This window comes from Sorex fumeus, unplaced genomic scaffold (assembly GCF_029834395.1).
Source record: "Sorex fumeus unplaced genomic scaffold, SorFum_2.1 ptg000043l, whole genome shotgun sequence".
Taxonomy (NCBI): Eukaryota; Metazoa; Chordata; class Mammalia; order Eulipotyphla; family Soricidae; genus Sorex; species Sorex fumeus.
Window position 1 is genome coordinate 2,699,973 of NW_026606100.1, and position 13,872 is coordinate 2,713,844.

The 13,872-nt window shown below is 49.3% G+C and overlaps 1 protein-coding gene across 1 annotated transcript in view; it reads right to left on the reverse strand.

Moving 5' to 3' along the window:
• SH2D4B (SH2 domain containing 4B) overlaps positions 1 to 13,872 on the reverse strand; it is a 79,292-nt gene that overhangs the window by 16,667 nt on the left and 48,753 nt on the right. The window contains exons 5-6 of the mRNA XM_056120992.1: positions 12,680 to 12,896; positions 9,139 to 9,266 (exon numbers count right to left, since the gene is read on the reverse strand). Coding sequence (XP_055976967.1) covers positions 9,139 to 9,266; positions 12,680 to 12,896 — 345 coding nt within the window. The remainder of the gene's footprint in view (positions 1 to 9,138; positions 9,267 to 12,679; positions 12,897 to 13,872) is intronic.

Genomic DNA, 13,872 nt, shown 5'->3' on the forward strand with positions numbered 1-13,872 from the left:
GGCAGGAAAGTATTTCTAAACTGCCCGGTCCCTGAGAAGGGGACACCTTCTGGCCTAGTGCATTCCTGGGAGCTGCCATGAAGGAGTATGAATAATCTGGCATGAAGGTCAAAAGCATCATTGTATTAAGTGAAACTTACAAGCAAGGGACTCTGGATTAGGACTCTACAAAGAACTTAATTACTAAAGAGAAGGCAATTTAAGTCTGATAAACTCTTACAATTTAATACCAATATTTTATGAATCTTCCTTTCCAGAAAAAGGCTTCCTAACTACTAGCCACAATATCTGTTTCACAGATAAATCCACCACCACCACCACCACCCACCCTTCTCCACCCCTGCCAAAAAGCAGCTCACTTTGGTAAGGGAAGGGTAGAAAACTTGAGTTATTTGATCTAACCTCATCAGACTACACAATCCCTGCCTTCACCATATTGACTGAGGGGCTGGCTGGCTTCTGCTTACACCTTTCACAGTGGAAGCTCATGAATCCTGAAGGTGCCTATTCTATCTCATGACCAATAACTACTAAAAATTATATCATATTGGATCAAAGTTCACACTTTGCAGTTTCCACCAAGTTCTAGCCTTGCATCCCTTATATTTTGAGGAACATTCATACTTTGAAGACAGCATCTGTTCCTTCCACCAGAGTCTTCCTTCCCAAATTCATGCCAACCAGAGAAAAATTGTTGAGTCAAATTGTGAGGCCTCGGGGCCAAAGAGACAGAACAGCAAGGTAGGGCACTTGCCCTACATGAGGCCAACTGAGTTCGATTCCCAGTACCCCATATGGCCCCCTGAGCACTGTCAGTAAATACTCCTGGGAGACCCAAGAGTAATTCCTGAGCATTTCCAGGTATTCCCCCAAAACGAACAAACAAACAAAATTTCATAAGACCCAGAGTTCTGGCATAAGTTCCTGGAAACCACAACTGGGATAATCTTGGAGCTGGAGATTAGTGGAAAACTAGCCTTCAGGGTTTCAGTAAAAAATATCCAAAAGTAGCATCCCACAGTTTAAGAAGAATCTAATATTTCAGAGGATGGTCCTGTAGCAAGGAGGTAGGATCTTTTGGAAATACTAAAAGGAGGACACAACCGTCTAAAGTGAATTAGCTAAATTGCATCAAAGAAATTACAGTTTAGTTCATTTTTACTCTGGGTTCTTTTTTAATTCAGATATAAACTTTAAATGTCAATTCTATTAAGTCCAGGTTTATCTGGTTCACCCAAACCCTAGACATTTTAGATACCACTTCTAAGGGTCAGAAAACAAAGACGTCAGCAAAACACCCGAACAAAAAGCACTGGCTACAGAGGAAGCAAGAAATAGATCTATAAACAGGTAAGAGCTAAAATCTTGGAGACACCATTATAATTTAAGCTTTCTTAAAGCAAAAATAACATGATTTTTCTCTTTTTTGTACTCCCTTTCTGAGACAATATAGCCAATGCACATTTTTTTAAAAAAGGAAAAAAATTCCTTTATTTCTTAGTTGAAACAGCTTAAGCAAGAACTTAAGTGGAAAGTAGGTCAACGAGCCTACTTTTTTCTTCTTTAGAAATTTTTGTATTTTGGAACAGAGTTGATGAAAATTTTCCATTCCAAATTCTGCCCAGGAAAAGTAAATCAGCCCTCACACTTGACACAGTGAATTGTGACATGATAACCATCTCTCAAATAGCCCATGTTACAGTTCACAGCTTAAAAAAATAATAATAATTTTGAGATGGGTATGATTTTCATTAAAAAAAAGAAAAGCTGAGTTATACTTATTTTTATTTTGAAGGGTAAATAAGTATTCTCTTCCCTTGTGCACATTCACATGATGGGTTCTCTGTCTTTACTCCTGAGAGCAGGAGATAACAGTCAATTATACTTTGAGGTCATAGCAGATGGTAAGAAAACTTCCTACCTTATGGGCATTTACAGGCACCAAATTCTGACATGCAACTCCCAAGGCTACCATGTTCTTAATTCCATATGACAATTAGGAATATTTCTTGAATGCCACTTTTTTACATATTAAAACTTTAATCCTTATAAAGACCACTATGAAGTGGGTATTATGACTTTCTTCCCCTCTGGTTACTTCAGCTACTCCTTGTTCATTATGGATTTGATTGATTGAGGCTTGGAGATGCAAATCAGGGCTTCATACACCGGAAAACCTTGAAAGCAGGATTTCAGTGCAAACTTGTCAGCCCTCATTACCCTACCATGGCTACTACTTCTCAACAGTTTCCAAAGTCTTAACACAGTTTCTTTTTTTTTTCTTTTTGGGTCACACCTGGTGATACACAGGGGTTACTCCTCGCTCTGCACTCAGGAATTACTCCTGGCGGTGCTCAGGGGACCATATGCGATGCTGGGAATCGAACCCAGGTCGGCCACATGCAAGGCAAACGCTCTACCTGCTGTGCTATCTCTCCAGCCCTTAACACAGTTTCTTACCCTCCTCTTCATCTTGGAATCCAAGGACCAGGTCTTAGGCTGGCCCACTCACTCCATCTCGGCCCCAGAAACTCTAGTCTCTAAGACTTCCCAACACCACCCAGGACTTTCCCAGATCTTTCCTCAAACTGGGCCAGGAGACAAGAAGGAGCTCCACAAAGTCACAGAATGAAGAGGCGTAGGGTTTAAAACAAAGAACTCAGGCTGTGAGTGAGAGTTCAAAGGAGAGATCAGAGTGACAACAGCACAGGGTTTAAGATGCATGTTGTGCCATTCATTTGCTTTTTATGCTGTCAACCCACAGTTTGCTGTGAGCGACCCCTTACCAAAGAACTGGGAGTACCCCCTAAGCATTGTGGTATGATCCAACCTCACCCAAAAAGAGTTTAAATGAATATACAATAAGGGGTTTGAATCCAAAGACACTTTTCCTAGAGTGCAGAGTACTCTACAGTAAAGAAACCCAATGTCTGCTTGTCCTGGCTGCCGTGTGTACAACTGGGTTTATCATGGTTGATGACTCAAGGACTCTGGACCTCAGTGCAGTCACACACACAAAAAAAGCCAATACGACTATCTCAAGGATCAGCTGAGATTGTTCACGAGGGTGTACACACAAACCACTCAAAACATCTCCATCACCACACCCATGACCTCGGGTGCTGCAATATTTTCCACTATGGCTTGCAGAATGGGCTCCTCAGAGAGGACAGGGCACCCCACACACAACCAGAGCAGCCAACTCTATTCCCGCTCCACTCCGTGCTTGCAGGGCACAGACCCCAACACCTGCCTGCAGGTCAGTCGGCTGGATCCAGCCCTCCTCAGCAGAGAGCCTAGGAAGATCCTCCCAGAGGGATTAACACCAGCCACAAACAAGCAAGATAGTCTTTCTGGGGATGGATACCCCAAGCCCTCGTTCCGCATCTACCTTCCCTATGAAACTCTAGAGGCCAGGTCAGGGCAAGGGCTGCCCTCAGAACCACACTGCACCCCTACAGGCCCTTTGGTCCCCCACCTAGGGAGTTCACTAGCCTTCCAGACTGCCCAGTGGCAAATGGCAACCTCCATTGGAATCACCAGCACTCCCAGTCCTGAACCCATTTCTGACCTCCTCAACAACCCCCATTCTCACGAGCCAGGACTCCAGAGACTGCAAGCTGTGGAATTTCCACATCCATCCCATCCCACTTCTTGCCCTAGACAAACACATTATCTGGGGAACCCCAAAAATGGCTTTTGGGGATTCCACTTCCTATCTTTCCCTCAGACTCATTTGCAGTTGTGGTGACCAAGAGAAAGTGGAATAGGAATCCAGAGGTGGGGACGGTATTCTAGCACCCCACCACCTTGCCACCCTCCCTGCCACACACACTCAGGAGAGCCCATACCTCTCAGGAGCTTCTCTCCCTAGGGGAGAGTGACCCCCCACAGTACCGTCCATCTGGGCAAGGAGTGTTCCTCCCTGGGAGCCCACCATTCGACCTGAGCAGGGGTGTAGCCATGCTTGTGTTCCAATCCTGGACCCTGAGCAGGTCCTGCAGGAGTTACTGTCCAAGGTCCACTGCAGCACCCACATTTTTGCATCATCCCCTGCCAAGTCTTAAGCACTAGCCGCAAGTGAACTGGTGGTGAAAGCAAAACACCCGAGCCATACTGAGACTGTTTTCTAGAAGTGAAGCTTAGAACGGATTCCAAGCAGGCCAATGTTCAGAAGACGTTCCTAATTTTAGCTATATGTTGAAATCCAGAAATAGATCATTTTTCTCCTTATGTCAAACTTATATGCATCAGCTTTTCTCAGGACTATTTTTATGTAAGAAGAAGTCTCTCTTGTAATCCTGGAACATTAAAACAAACAAAGAGAAATGAGAAATGACTCTCCCGTTACTCCAGAACCCCATGGTATAGGGCGAAAGATAGTACAAGGGTTAAGGTACTGGCCTTGCCTGTGGCTGATTCTGGTTTGATCCCTGGAATCACATATAGTTCCCTGAGCACAGGACAAGGAATAGATTTGAGCACTGCTGGGTGTGGTCCCACAACAACAACAAAAACAGAACCCCACTATGCTAGCTGGAAGACAGTGCATCATCATCACCCACTCTGTGTCCCAGAAAAATTGGGGCCCCTGGTGAAGGATCAAACTCCAGAGAAAACCAAGATATTCACACCAATAGGGGCTCACTCTGGTGGACAAACATGTATTTTGACTTCATCTTGCTGCCTGTCCTGTGAAGTAACATTAGTTACAGTTTCACGACACTGAATTGAAAGGACACAGCCAAGTTCACAGAGCCGGTAGATTCTAGTGTAGACCTGAGCAATCCAGACTCCTGTCCACTTTACGTCTTGGACCACACAACATATCTAAGTTGTGTTTAGAAGGAAAGAAATGGAGAAGAAAATGGGAAGAAAAGAAAAGAAAAGAAAGAAGTTACCGCAGTCATTTTAAATCACAGCTCAAACCCAAATGCTTCAACAAGGAATGCTTCTCCTAATCAAAAAGACCCTGTGAGAGCTTGCACTCATGACTCGAATTCCTCTCCCCCTCAGACCTAGGACTCCATTCCTCACACAGAACAAACAGAAATTTCCCACCCCTCAACTCTGTGACATGTGTCTCTAGTCACACACATGAGGTGAAAGAGATCATGTGTCAGTTTGAGGATGAAACTTCCAGAGCCCTGCCTGCTGCGCCCAGCACTTGGGCAGCAGTGGGGCCAAAAAGCGCCCCAAGGGACACTGAGGGGTGACTCAGCTCAGGTATCCACCCAAAGCTCCCCCCTCCACCACCACCCCCCACCCCCCGCAGCAGCAGTGCCTCAGACAAAGAGTCCTCAAGAATGAGACTGGTGAGGGATGCAGTGCTGCCAGCAGGTGAACCTGTCCCTGCAGGCGAGCGCATCAGCAGCCTGACGGTGCTTTCAGGCTTCCTGAAACTCCCAAATTGCCACTGTGCCTCTGGCCAGACCAACATCACGGGCCAAATTTCCCAAGACATTAAATAGCCAAAAGTTAGATATGTGGGAGCCACACCCACAAACCACCTCCAGCTCAGCTATCCAAGCTCATTTATCAGCCTTGCTTCAGAGACCCATAGATAATCTCAAAAGAGATCAAAAGCCGCGGTTCCTCTGAGATCCTCACGTGGCTGAACAGACCAGGGTAAATCTGAGGGGGCCAGATTAGCCTGGTGCAACCCCCCAGGAGAGCCCCCCACCCTCGGGCAGCCACTTTCTTCCACAATCCAAAAGCACCACCATGTCTCAAGACAGACCTTATCAAGATATAATCTGCTGAAAATTCAGGCTGGAAGCATTGGATTTGGGAGCAATCAACCTCTGATTGAAAGTGACTGGATTAAATTCCAAAATGTAAATTCACACTAATAGACATCAGCTCCGTGAAGGAACGGTTTCAGTCTGTTTTGTTCTGTGCTATAACAGACCCATAGTAAGTGTGCAAATAGCTGTTGAATGAAAAAATATGCTACTTTGTTGCAAAGAAATAAAAAGAGTGAGACTGGTGGGAGCTGCCTGTAGTGTAGTGGGGTCCCCATCTCTGTAAGAATCAGTCTAGAGGAGTCCTTCCAGGAAAGCTGTTTGGAAAGAATTAGGACCCTAGCAGGAACACTGGATTTGGGATTCGGACAGGAGCCAAGTGAAAGCATTAGGAAGCAACTTTGCCTTTAGCTTTTCAGAGCAAAGGTAACATAAACAAACGGCTACTGTTTACTCTCTCCCCCTCCAGAGAGGACATCCGAGCATGCAAACCTGGGAAAGGATATCGCCTTAGAATACAACACCGTCCTCGCAAACAGAGGTGGTCCCCCCTCCCTCCCCGCGTGACTGTTTTTCTCTCCCCTTCTGTCGCAGATCAATGAAAGCTTTGTCACTGAAGAGCTCCAGCCTGTGAATTAGCAACCTTCCCCTGTGCTTTACGGTGGAGGTGTCAGAGCAAAGGAAAGTAGTTACATAAATTGCGAGGCCTAAATCATGTTTCTGTTTGTTCTGTGACAGTATAAAAATTACATTTTTTCATCAAGATAGAAAATAAAGATAAAGGATCGAAAATAAAGCTAAGAATAAATGTAAAAGCACTTCTGTCATCATTTCTCAGTTTGACCCCACCCCCCGCCACCAGGCAGCACAGAGCAGATAGCAGCCCCTCCCAGACTCCCAGCCCCTGAACCTCTGAGTTGCTTTCACACAGGAGCCTGCAGTGCCAGATGCGTGCCTCCGTGACCGTCAGAGAATATAACGGGGAAGGAAAGCAGTGACTTCAACTCAAGCTCTCCAGTGGGCTGCAGAGACACGTCAGAGAGGCAGGGAATCCCAGGAGCGGTTCCAAGGACACAGGATTCTGTCGCCCAGAAATGGGCACTGTCTTCTTCTTGCCAAGCCATCCTTCTTGTAGGAGGTGTCACAGCCTGGAAGCGGTCAAGACTTCCTAGTTGTTTATAGATAAGAACTTCCCTAAATATGTATCGCGGTGATCAGACTCAGTCGTAATTCAAAACTTTTCGGTTTCATGTATGCCATGCTGGCTCTGGCCACAGGTGACCCGCCATGGAATGTGTCTGTTCCAGGCATGTGCAGGGCCAGTGTGTAGCTGGCATGACCCGCTTTTCCCTCTCCTCTTTCATGAGACCATCAAAGATTCTAGTAAAGGCAGCTCCTTCAACCTGAGGTCTTGCAACATGGGTCAAAAGTAAATCTTTGATTGTAGAAGTCACTTGGAGGGGAATCTGACCAGCACTTGAATGCGTTTGATGAGTAGCAAAGGGGCTGAAGTGACAGTATAAAGGTAAAGCACTTGCCTTGCAGGTGGCCAGCTCCAGTACTGCATATGGTCCCCTGAGCACCACCAGGAGCGATCCCTGAGCACAGAGTCAGGAGGAAATCCTGAGCACCACCAAGTCTGGTCCATAATCCTCCTCCCCCACCCCCACAAAAAGAAGCTCAGTGGAATCAGAGACAGAAGTGTCTTAGAGGTTTTCTGGACATAGCCCCTGGGCCGATGAGAAGCAGAGGTGAGAGTCAAGATAAAAGACCCTGATCCCCAGAAGCTCAAGGCCAGAGGAAGGCACTCTAGCTTCTCACATGTGGCCCAAGGCTTTCTGTCTACACCCAAGTTTGATCATCCTGAACCAGGCCTCTTTCTGTTCTGAGAGGACTCACACACCAAGGGTCCAATGCAGAGATACAAAGAGGGGACCCAACCCCAGCTCTGACACTTCTTGTTCACCTTCAACTGTCATTCCCTTAGAGGCCTACTATGGCAGGGATAAGGGACATGAACAGATCTTTTACTTCATAAGCGCATATCCAGGTCAAAAATAGAAAAATAAGCCAACAACAAGTTAAGTACCAATGGCGTAAGTACTCTTCAAGAAAGAAAAGGGATAGCCTGAGAGAAATTGCAGAAGACTGCTGTAAGAGGCTTATGAGTGACCTTTCAGAGGGGGGAATATAAGATAAAATGAAAAATTCAAGACACACAAGAGGTACTGTGTAGACTAGTCCACTTGCCAGGAGGTCAGCAGGAGGGACACCGGCAGGGAAAGAGCATACGGGCAAGAGGACTCAATTACGACCCAGGAACTCCTTGGGAAAACCCAAGCCCAACGCTGGCAAGGGAGGAAAGATTCAGAGATCAAGGCCACACTTATCCAGAGAAAGTCTGGGCAGACTGCTGGAGAATGAAAAGCAGAAAGGAGTCTGTGCCATATGAACCAGCCCCCAGATGGCCTGCCAGCTGCCTGGCTCAGACTGTCTGATCCTCGCCCGGCTGAACTGCCCAGTTGATTCGGAAACTCAAAATAACTAACAAATGCTTTTTCTTTCTTTAGCCACCAAGTGCTGGGGGTGATTTGTTAGGCAACAATAGCTGATATGGAGGGGTCTGATATTCTCACTTCCCTGTCTCCAGCCCTGCTGAAATCACAAAACTGATTTCCTGTCTGAGGCCTCCACAAATTCCCCTCATTGGACAGAGGCCTTGGGACACACAAGCCTGGAACTTGACTTTGAAAACACCCTTGCCTCTCTGGGGCTGTTCTTATCTATAAACAATTAGAAAGTTTTGACACCCAGCCCTACCATTCGGTGTTTGGGCAGCGTTCCTGCATCTCATCAGCAAGGATCTCTGCTCTGTGTCCGATTGCTGAGGATGCAGTTCCGACCAAACTGTTTTAGAGGCCTGCCCACCAGGACCCTGTGTCCACTGAAATTCATAGCCTGGTCAGTCCAGAAAAGATGCCTCTGAGGCACCCTTGAAGGCCAAGGAGATGGGGAAGTGGGGGCAGTGGCAGGAGAGTTCCGATGTTCCAAGAACATGTTCCGATCCTCAGTGATTCCAGCCTCCTGCTGGACCCTGCCATGCCCAGGGCCCTAAGAACTTGGACAAAGGTCACCCTCCATCTTTCAGTCCTGGGGAAATCAAAAGTAGTGCCTTAAACTGAACCAATCATTAAACAAATCAAGGAGTTCTGTGTGCTAGGGGGCGGGGGGGGGGGGGGCGGTGTGAGGAGTGCGGTTCTCTGCTTCCATAACCCTGAGAGATGGCCTGAACTTTGTGGGGGGTCGAGTCCTCCACTCCACTCGATTAGAGCGCCCCCCCCAGGCCTCCTCCCTAATCCAGACACCAGCTGAGAGGTGCAATGCCCCGTCCTACCGTGGAACCAGGGGGCAATGCATCTAGTGCTCCTTTCAAACCCGGCCCGGCGTGGCAGTTGCTCCTCCTTAAACCAGCGGACAATGACATCTCTGGAGAGGGGACGCAATGGACGCTCCCACGACCTGCTGGAAACAGAGGGAGCGGGGGAAGGGAAGGGAGGGAGAGAGGAGAAGAGCCAGAGTGAGAAGAACAAGCACCAAGCCCACACTCCTGCCTGCAGAGAAGATAAAGCAAGCCGACACTCAAAGGCACTTCGCAGATTCTAATGTAACAACAGATATTCTCTTTCCCAAGAGAAAACTGTTATCACTTATTTGGGGGGAAAAAAAAGCTGCATGGGTGGGAGTGAAGAGAGGAAAGGTGGGGGTGCTCTGGAGGAAAGAGGAGTCCTGTTTCCCCTCTGAAATCGCCAGTCCCCCATTCCTCACCCCCATTCGTGAAAGGTGCGAATGCAACGGGAGCAAAATGGGAGTATTCCCTTGTACCCCGCCAAAACCCCTTTGGGAAGAAGACACTGACTCTCCCCATCACTGGCCTTCTAAGGGGGCAGCTCGCTGCCTTTGTCACCAGCTTCCATGCTTTTGTAAGGCAGAATCTGACTGCAGACAGGGAGAAGCAGCAGAGTTGCTCATTTAGCTCCCAAAAGGTTGATCTGCCCCTCCGAAGAGGGAGAAAGGACAAAGGAAGAGAGAGAGAGAGAGAGAGAGAGAGAGAGAGAGAGAGAGAGAGAGAGAGAGAGAGAGAAAGGTGCCAGACACAGCCTTCAGGAGGGGCTGCCAGGAGCACTTCACAGGAGGTATCCAGTGAGGGGGCTTGAGGATCCTGAGAATGGAGATCTTGAGAATCAAGAGGGGCACTGGAGGAATTTCCAAGTAAGAACAGTAATGAGATACGTTTTCCATGTTTTCTCACAAGAAAGCCAAGAATTGTGTCCAAACCGTGACTCCTGACTTCACACAGGTGCCGGTCACATGAGAGGCATTTGAGTTGAGCAAACCTGGAAGAAGCACGTGGAAGAGTTCCCTAGCGCATGAGGCCCAGAAGGCCCCCAGCAACTCTTACTGTTTGTGGAATACGTAGCAAGAGCACATTGGGGAGGGGAAGTATGGCTGGGGTAGGGGAGCACGGTTGTGGAACAGCAACCAAGGAGCCACTCCTGGTAATTCTCAGCCTTGCAGGTGGCAATGTGGCACTCCTCAGGCCCAGCGGTGCTGAGCCTCCAGGGAAATGCCTGGCAATTTTCAGAGGCCCCTGCAGTGTTGGGAATTAAACTTGGGGCCTTGTGCATGGAAGGCATGCATCCCTGCACCCCCTGGAGCTATCTCCCCAGTCCCTGGATGAAAATACATCACCTGAGGAGCAAAGCCCCTTAGCCCTGCTGTGAGAGCTGTGGAGCGACACGCAATGGGGACTCGTCCTCTGCCATGAGGTGCCAGCCTTTAGCATTCACCATCGTTGTCTTACTCATTGACCAAGCCAGCATGGCCTCCCCACATAAGATGCCTCTGTAGGTGCCCTGCTCACCAGCTCCTTGGCACTGAGTTCAGCACTCCCTACAGACCCCCAAACTGAGTTCTGTGGGTGATCTTTCACCTGCCCGGGAAGGAATCTAACTGCATGCCTGTACACAGGAGGGGAGGCGTTAGGAAAGCTGCCATACCAAGAAGGCAGAGAGCCCAGTGCCTGGCTTACGGCCATTGTCCATCTGGCCTGTCTTCCAAACCCCTTGTTCCCCATCGCTTCCTCCCTAGATTGTCCCTTACATCCCTTTCCCACCCCCAAACCAGCTTTGCTAACTACTGCCTCTGACCTCCAGGATGCCCCCTTTGCAGTAACCTGAGAGGCCATTCCCCCTTATTAAGTAGCACCCAGCAGGGGCGGAGCAATAGTACAGTGGGTAGGGCATTTGCCTTGCACGTGGCCGACCCGGGTTCAATTCCCAGCATCTCTTATGGTCCCCCCAGCACCACCAGGAGTAACTCCTGAGTGCATGAGCCAGGAGTAACCCCTGAGCATTGCTGGGTGTGACCCAAAAAGGAAAAAAAAAAAGTAGCACACCACAGCCCTGCTCAGCCTCTTCACATCTGATTGCCCTGCCAATAACTGAGCTGGGGGTGGAGGGCAAGGATTTTCTGGTTTCTAGGACTCATTTTCCTTAGAAGGCAAGAGGAAGTTACAAATCACAGTGAGTAAATGCATTCATTCCCATCCCTCTGTTTCTAAGCAGAGATTCCGGTCCTCCCGTTATTCATCGATTTTGCTCAAGCGGGCCCAGTAGCATCTCCATCATGAGACTTGTTACTGTGTTTGGCATATTGAATACTTCACAGGCAGCTTGCCAGGCTTTGCCGTGTGGGCGAGATACTCTCGGTAGCTTGCCAGGCTCTCCGAGAGGGGCGGAGGAATCGAACTCGGGTCGGCCATGTTGGCCGCTTGCAAGGCAAATGCCTTACCCACTGTGCTATCGCTCCAACCCAGCAGAGATTCCATTCTCAAAAAATACACATTAAGGCAGAGTGATAGTACAGAGGGTAGGGCGACTGCCTTGGGCACAGCTGCCCTGGGTTCAATCCCCAGCATCATCAGGAGTGATCCCTGAGCATATAAACCCTGAGCACCCCAGAAAAAAAAATTCAAATACCTGGATGGGGTACTCCAAAAATCCATCTGACCCAAAACTCTGACATGTACTCAACCCGCCCTAAAATTAGCTATATGTGCTTGCCCTCAGCACACGGAGTGGGGGTGGGTGTGCCCAGCAGAGGTGCTGGCAGTGAGATTACAGGGTGTGTCCTTTGCAGATGTGGCCGGCAGGAGGTGGCTTCAAATGAGATGTCTTGGGGGGTCTTTGCAGAGGCATATTTTGGAGAGAAGAGGCAACTCAGTTTCTTAAGCTTCTGAAAAAGAATCTTGGAGGCCAGGAAGGTTGAGTCTCCCAGGCGTATTAGAAATTTCAGAGCCCTCAGGAATATTGTCCCATAGTTGGAAGCCTGTCTCATGAACTGGGGGAGAAGGCATCCGGAATAGAGAAGAAATCACTAAGACAATAATGGTTGGAGGAATCGTTCAGGATGGGAGATGTGTGTTGAAAGTAGATAAAGGACCAAACGCGATAACATCTCAGTATCTGTATTGCAGACCATAATGCCCAAGAGAGTATGGAGAAAATTGTCTGCCATGGAGGCACAGGGAGGGTTGGAAAGGGGACATTGGGGACATTGATGGTAAAGAATGTAGAGAATATGCACTGGTGGAGAGATGTGTTTTTGATCACTGTATGAATGAAACTCAAACATGAAAGCTTATAACTGTATCTCACGGTGATTCAATAAAAAAAAAAAAAAAGGAAAGAAAGAAATTTCAGAGCACTACTCCTCTCGGGCGCACTGTTGTCCTACTCCTCCGATTGGCACACTGAGGCTCACCTAGGGGAAATAATCGGTCATCAGTTTCCCAGCAGGTCAGAGGTAGAGCCGGAGGGACTCCACGCGGCCTCCCACCCTCAGGAACTCAGGGATGCATAGTCCTTTCAACCCACCTAACAGGCAAGGCCATTGGGGACAGTGGCCCCAAGCTGGGCGGGTGCTGACTGAGTCTCCCCTCCTGCTCCTGGCTCTGTCCCAGCTCTTGGAACCTGGAGCTGAGGCCCGCGACGGTGCCCTTCTGGATGGCACGAAGCGAGTGTCGCCGGTACTCGTCCCGGGCACGCTGCGCTCGGCGGCTCCTCTCCTCGTCGGCCTCCTTGGAGCGTCGCACTGGGAAGGAGGAGAGAGGGTGTTTGCCACAGCCCTGCACCTCCCGCACCCCTCTCCCGGTCCAGAGCTCACCCACATTCACCCATGGGGCCTTCAGAGAGGCTCGTGGCAGGGCCGACCTAGCCCTGGGGTCAGCTGTCCCTGCATGAATAAAGCCCCTTGAACCGTTTCAGGTCTACTGGCTGAGCCGTGGCTCTGCGCATGCGCTGGGTGGGAATTTACCCTGCAAACGGGTTTCTCCCTAGGAGAGGCCTGCTCAGTCCAGCCCCTCGGACCCTGGCTTGCTGCCCCGCCTCCTGGACACCTGCCAAAGTCATCACAGCAGCACACACCACGCCCCCCACCCCGACAACTGCAGCTTCCTCTGGGCTGAGCCCCGGCTCTATGTCCTCCCTGCCAAGTTCTTGCTGTGGACACTGGCCCGGCCACTCCGGGGAGAGGGACATCACTGTACAGCAGAGCAGAGCACCAGCCGCCAGGAATAGCTTGATCAAGGCTAAGGGACAATCCAGGGCTGGACCTCAGGGGCGTGGGACCCTCAAACCCAGCTACAAACCTCATCCCAGCACAATCAGCTTCTCAAACATCTTTCCTTTCCAAACCAGGGGTTCACAGAGAGCCAAAGGAGCACTGGGACCCTCCAAACCCTCCTTCTCTAATCACTCATGTGGAAACCGAGGTCAGGGAAGAGAAGTGACTTGTCCCCCAGCCCGGGTCAGGAGCCAAGCAGGTCAGCAATCACCTTTCTGCTCCATTAGGGTTGTCATAGACCCTGAGGTCCCGGTTCTTCCCTCACTCGGGTTTCCTGTGGCCCTGACAGCTGTGAGTGTGAGCACTGGATGGGGCAGAGAGAGGAACTGGGGTGACTCCTCTTCCTCCACAGCTAACAAAACTCCAAAACCCCGTGTCCCCAGCCTCCCACCCTTCAGACTGGGTCCTGTCTCGCTCGGCATGTGGTTGTGAAAAGGCAGCTTCA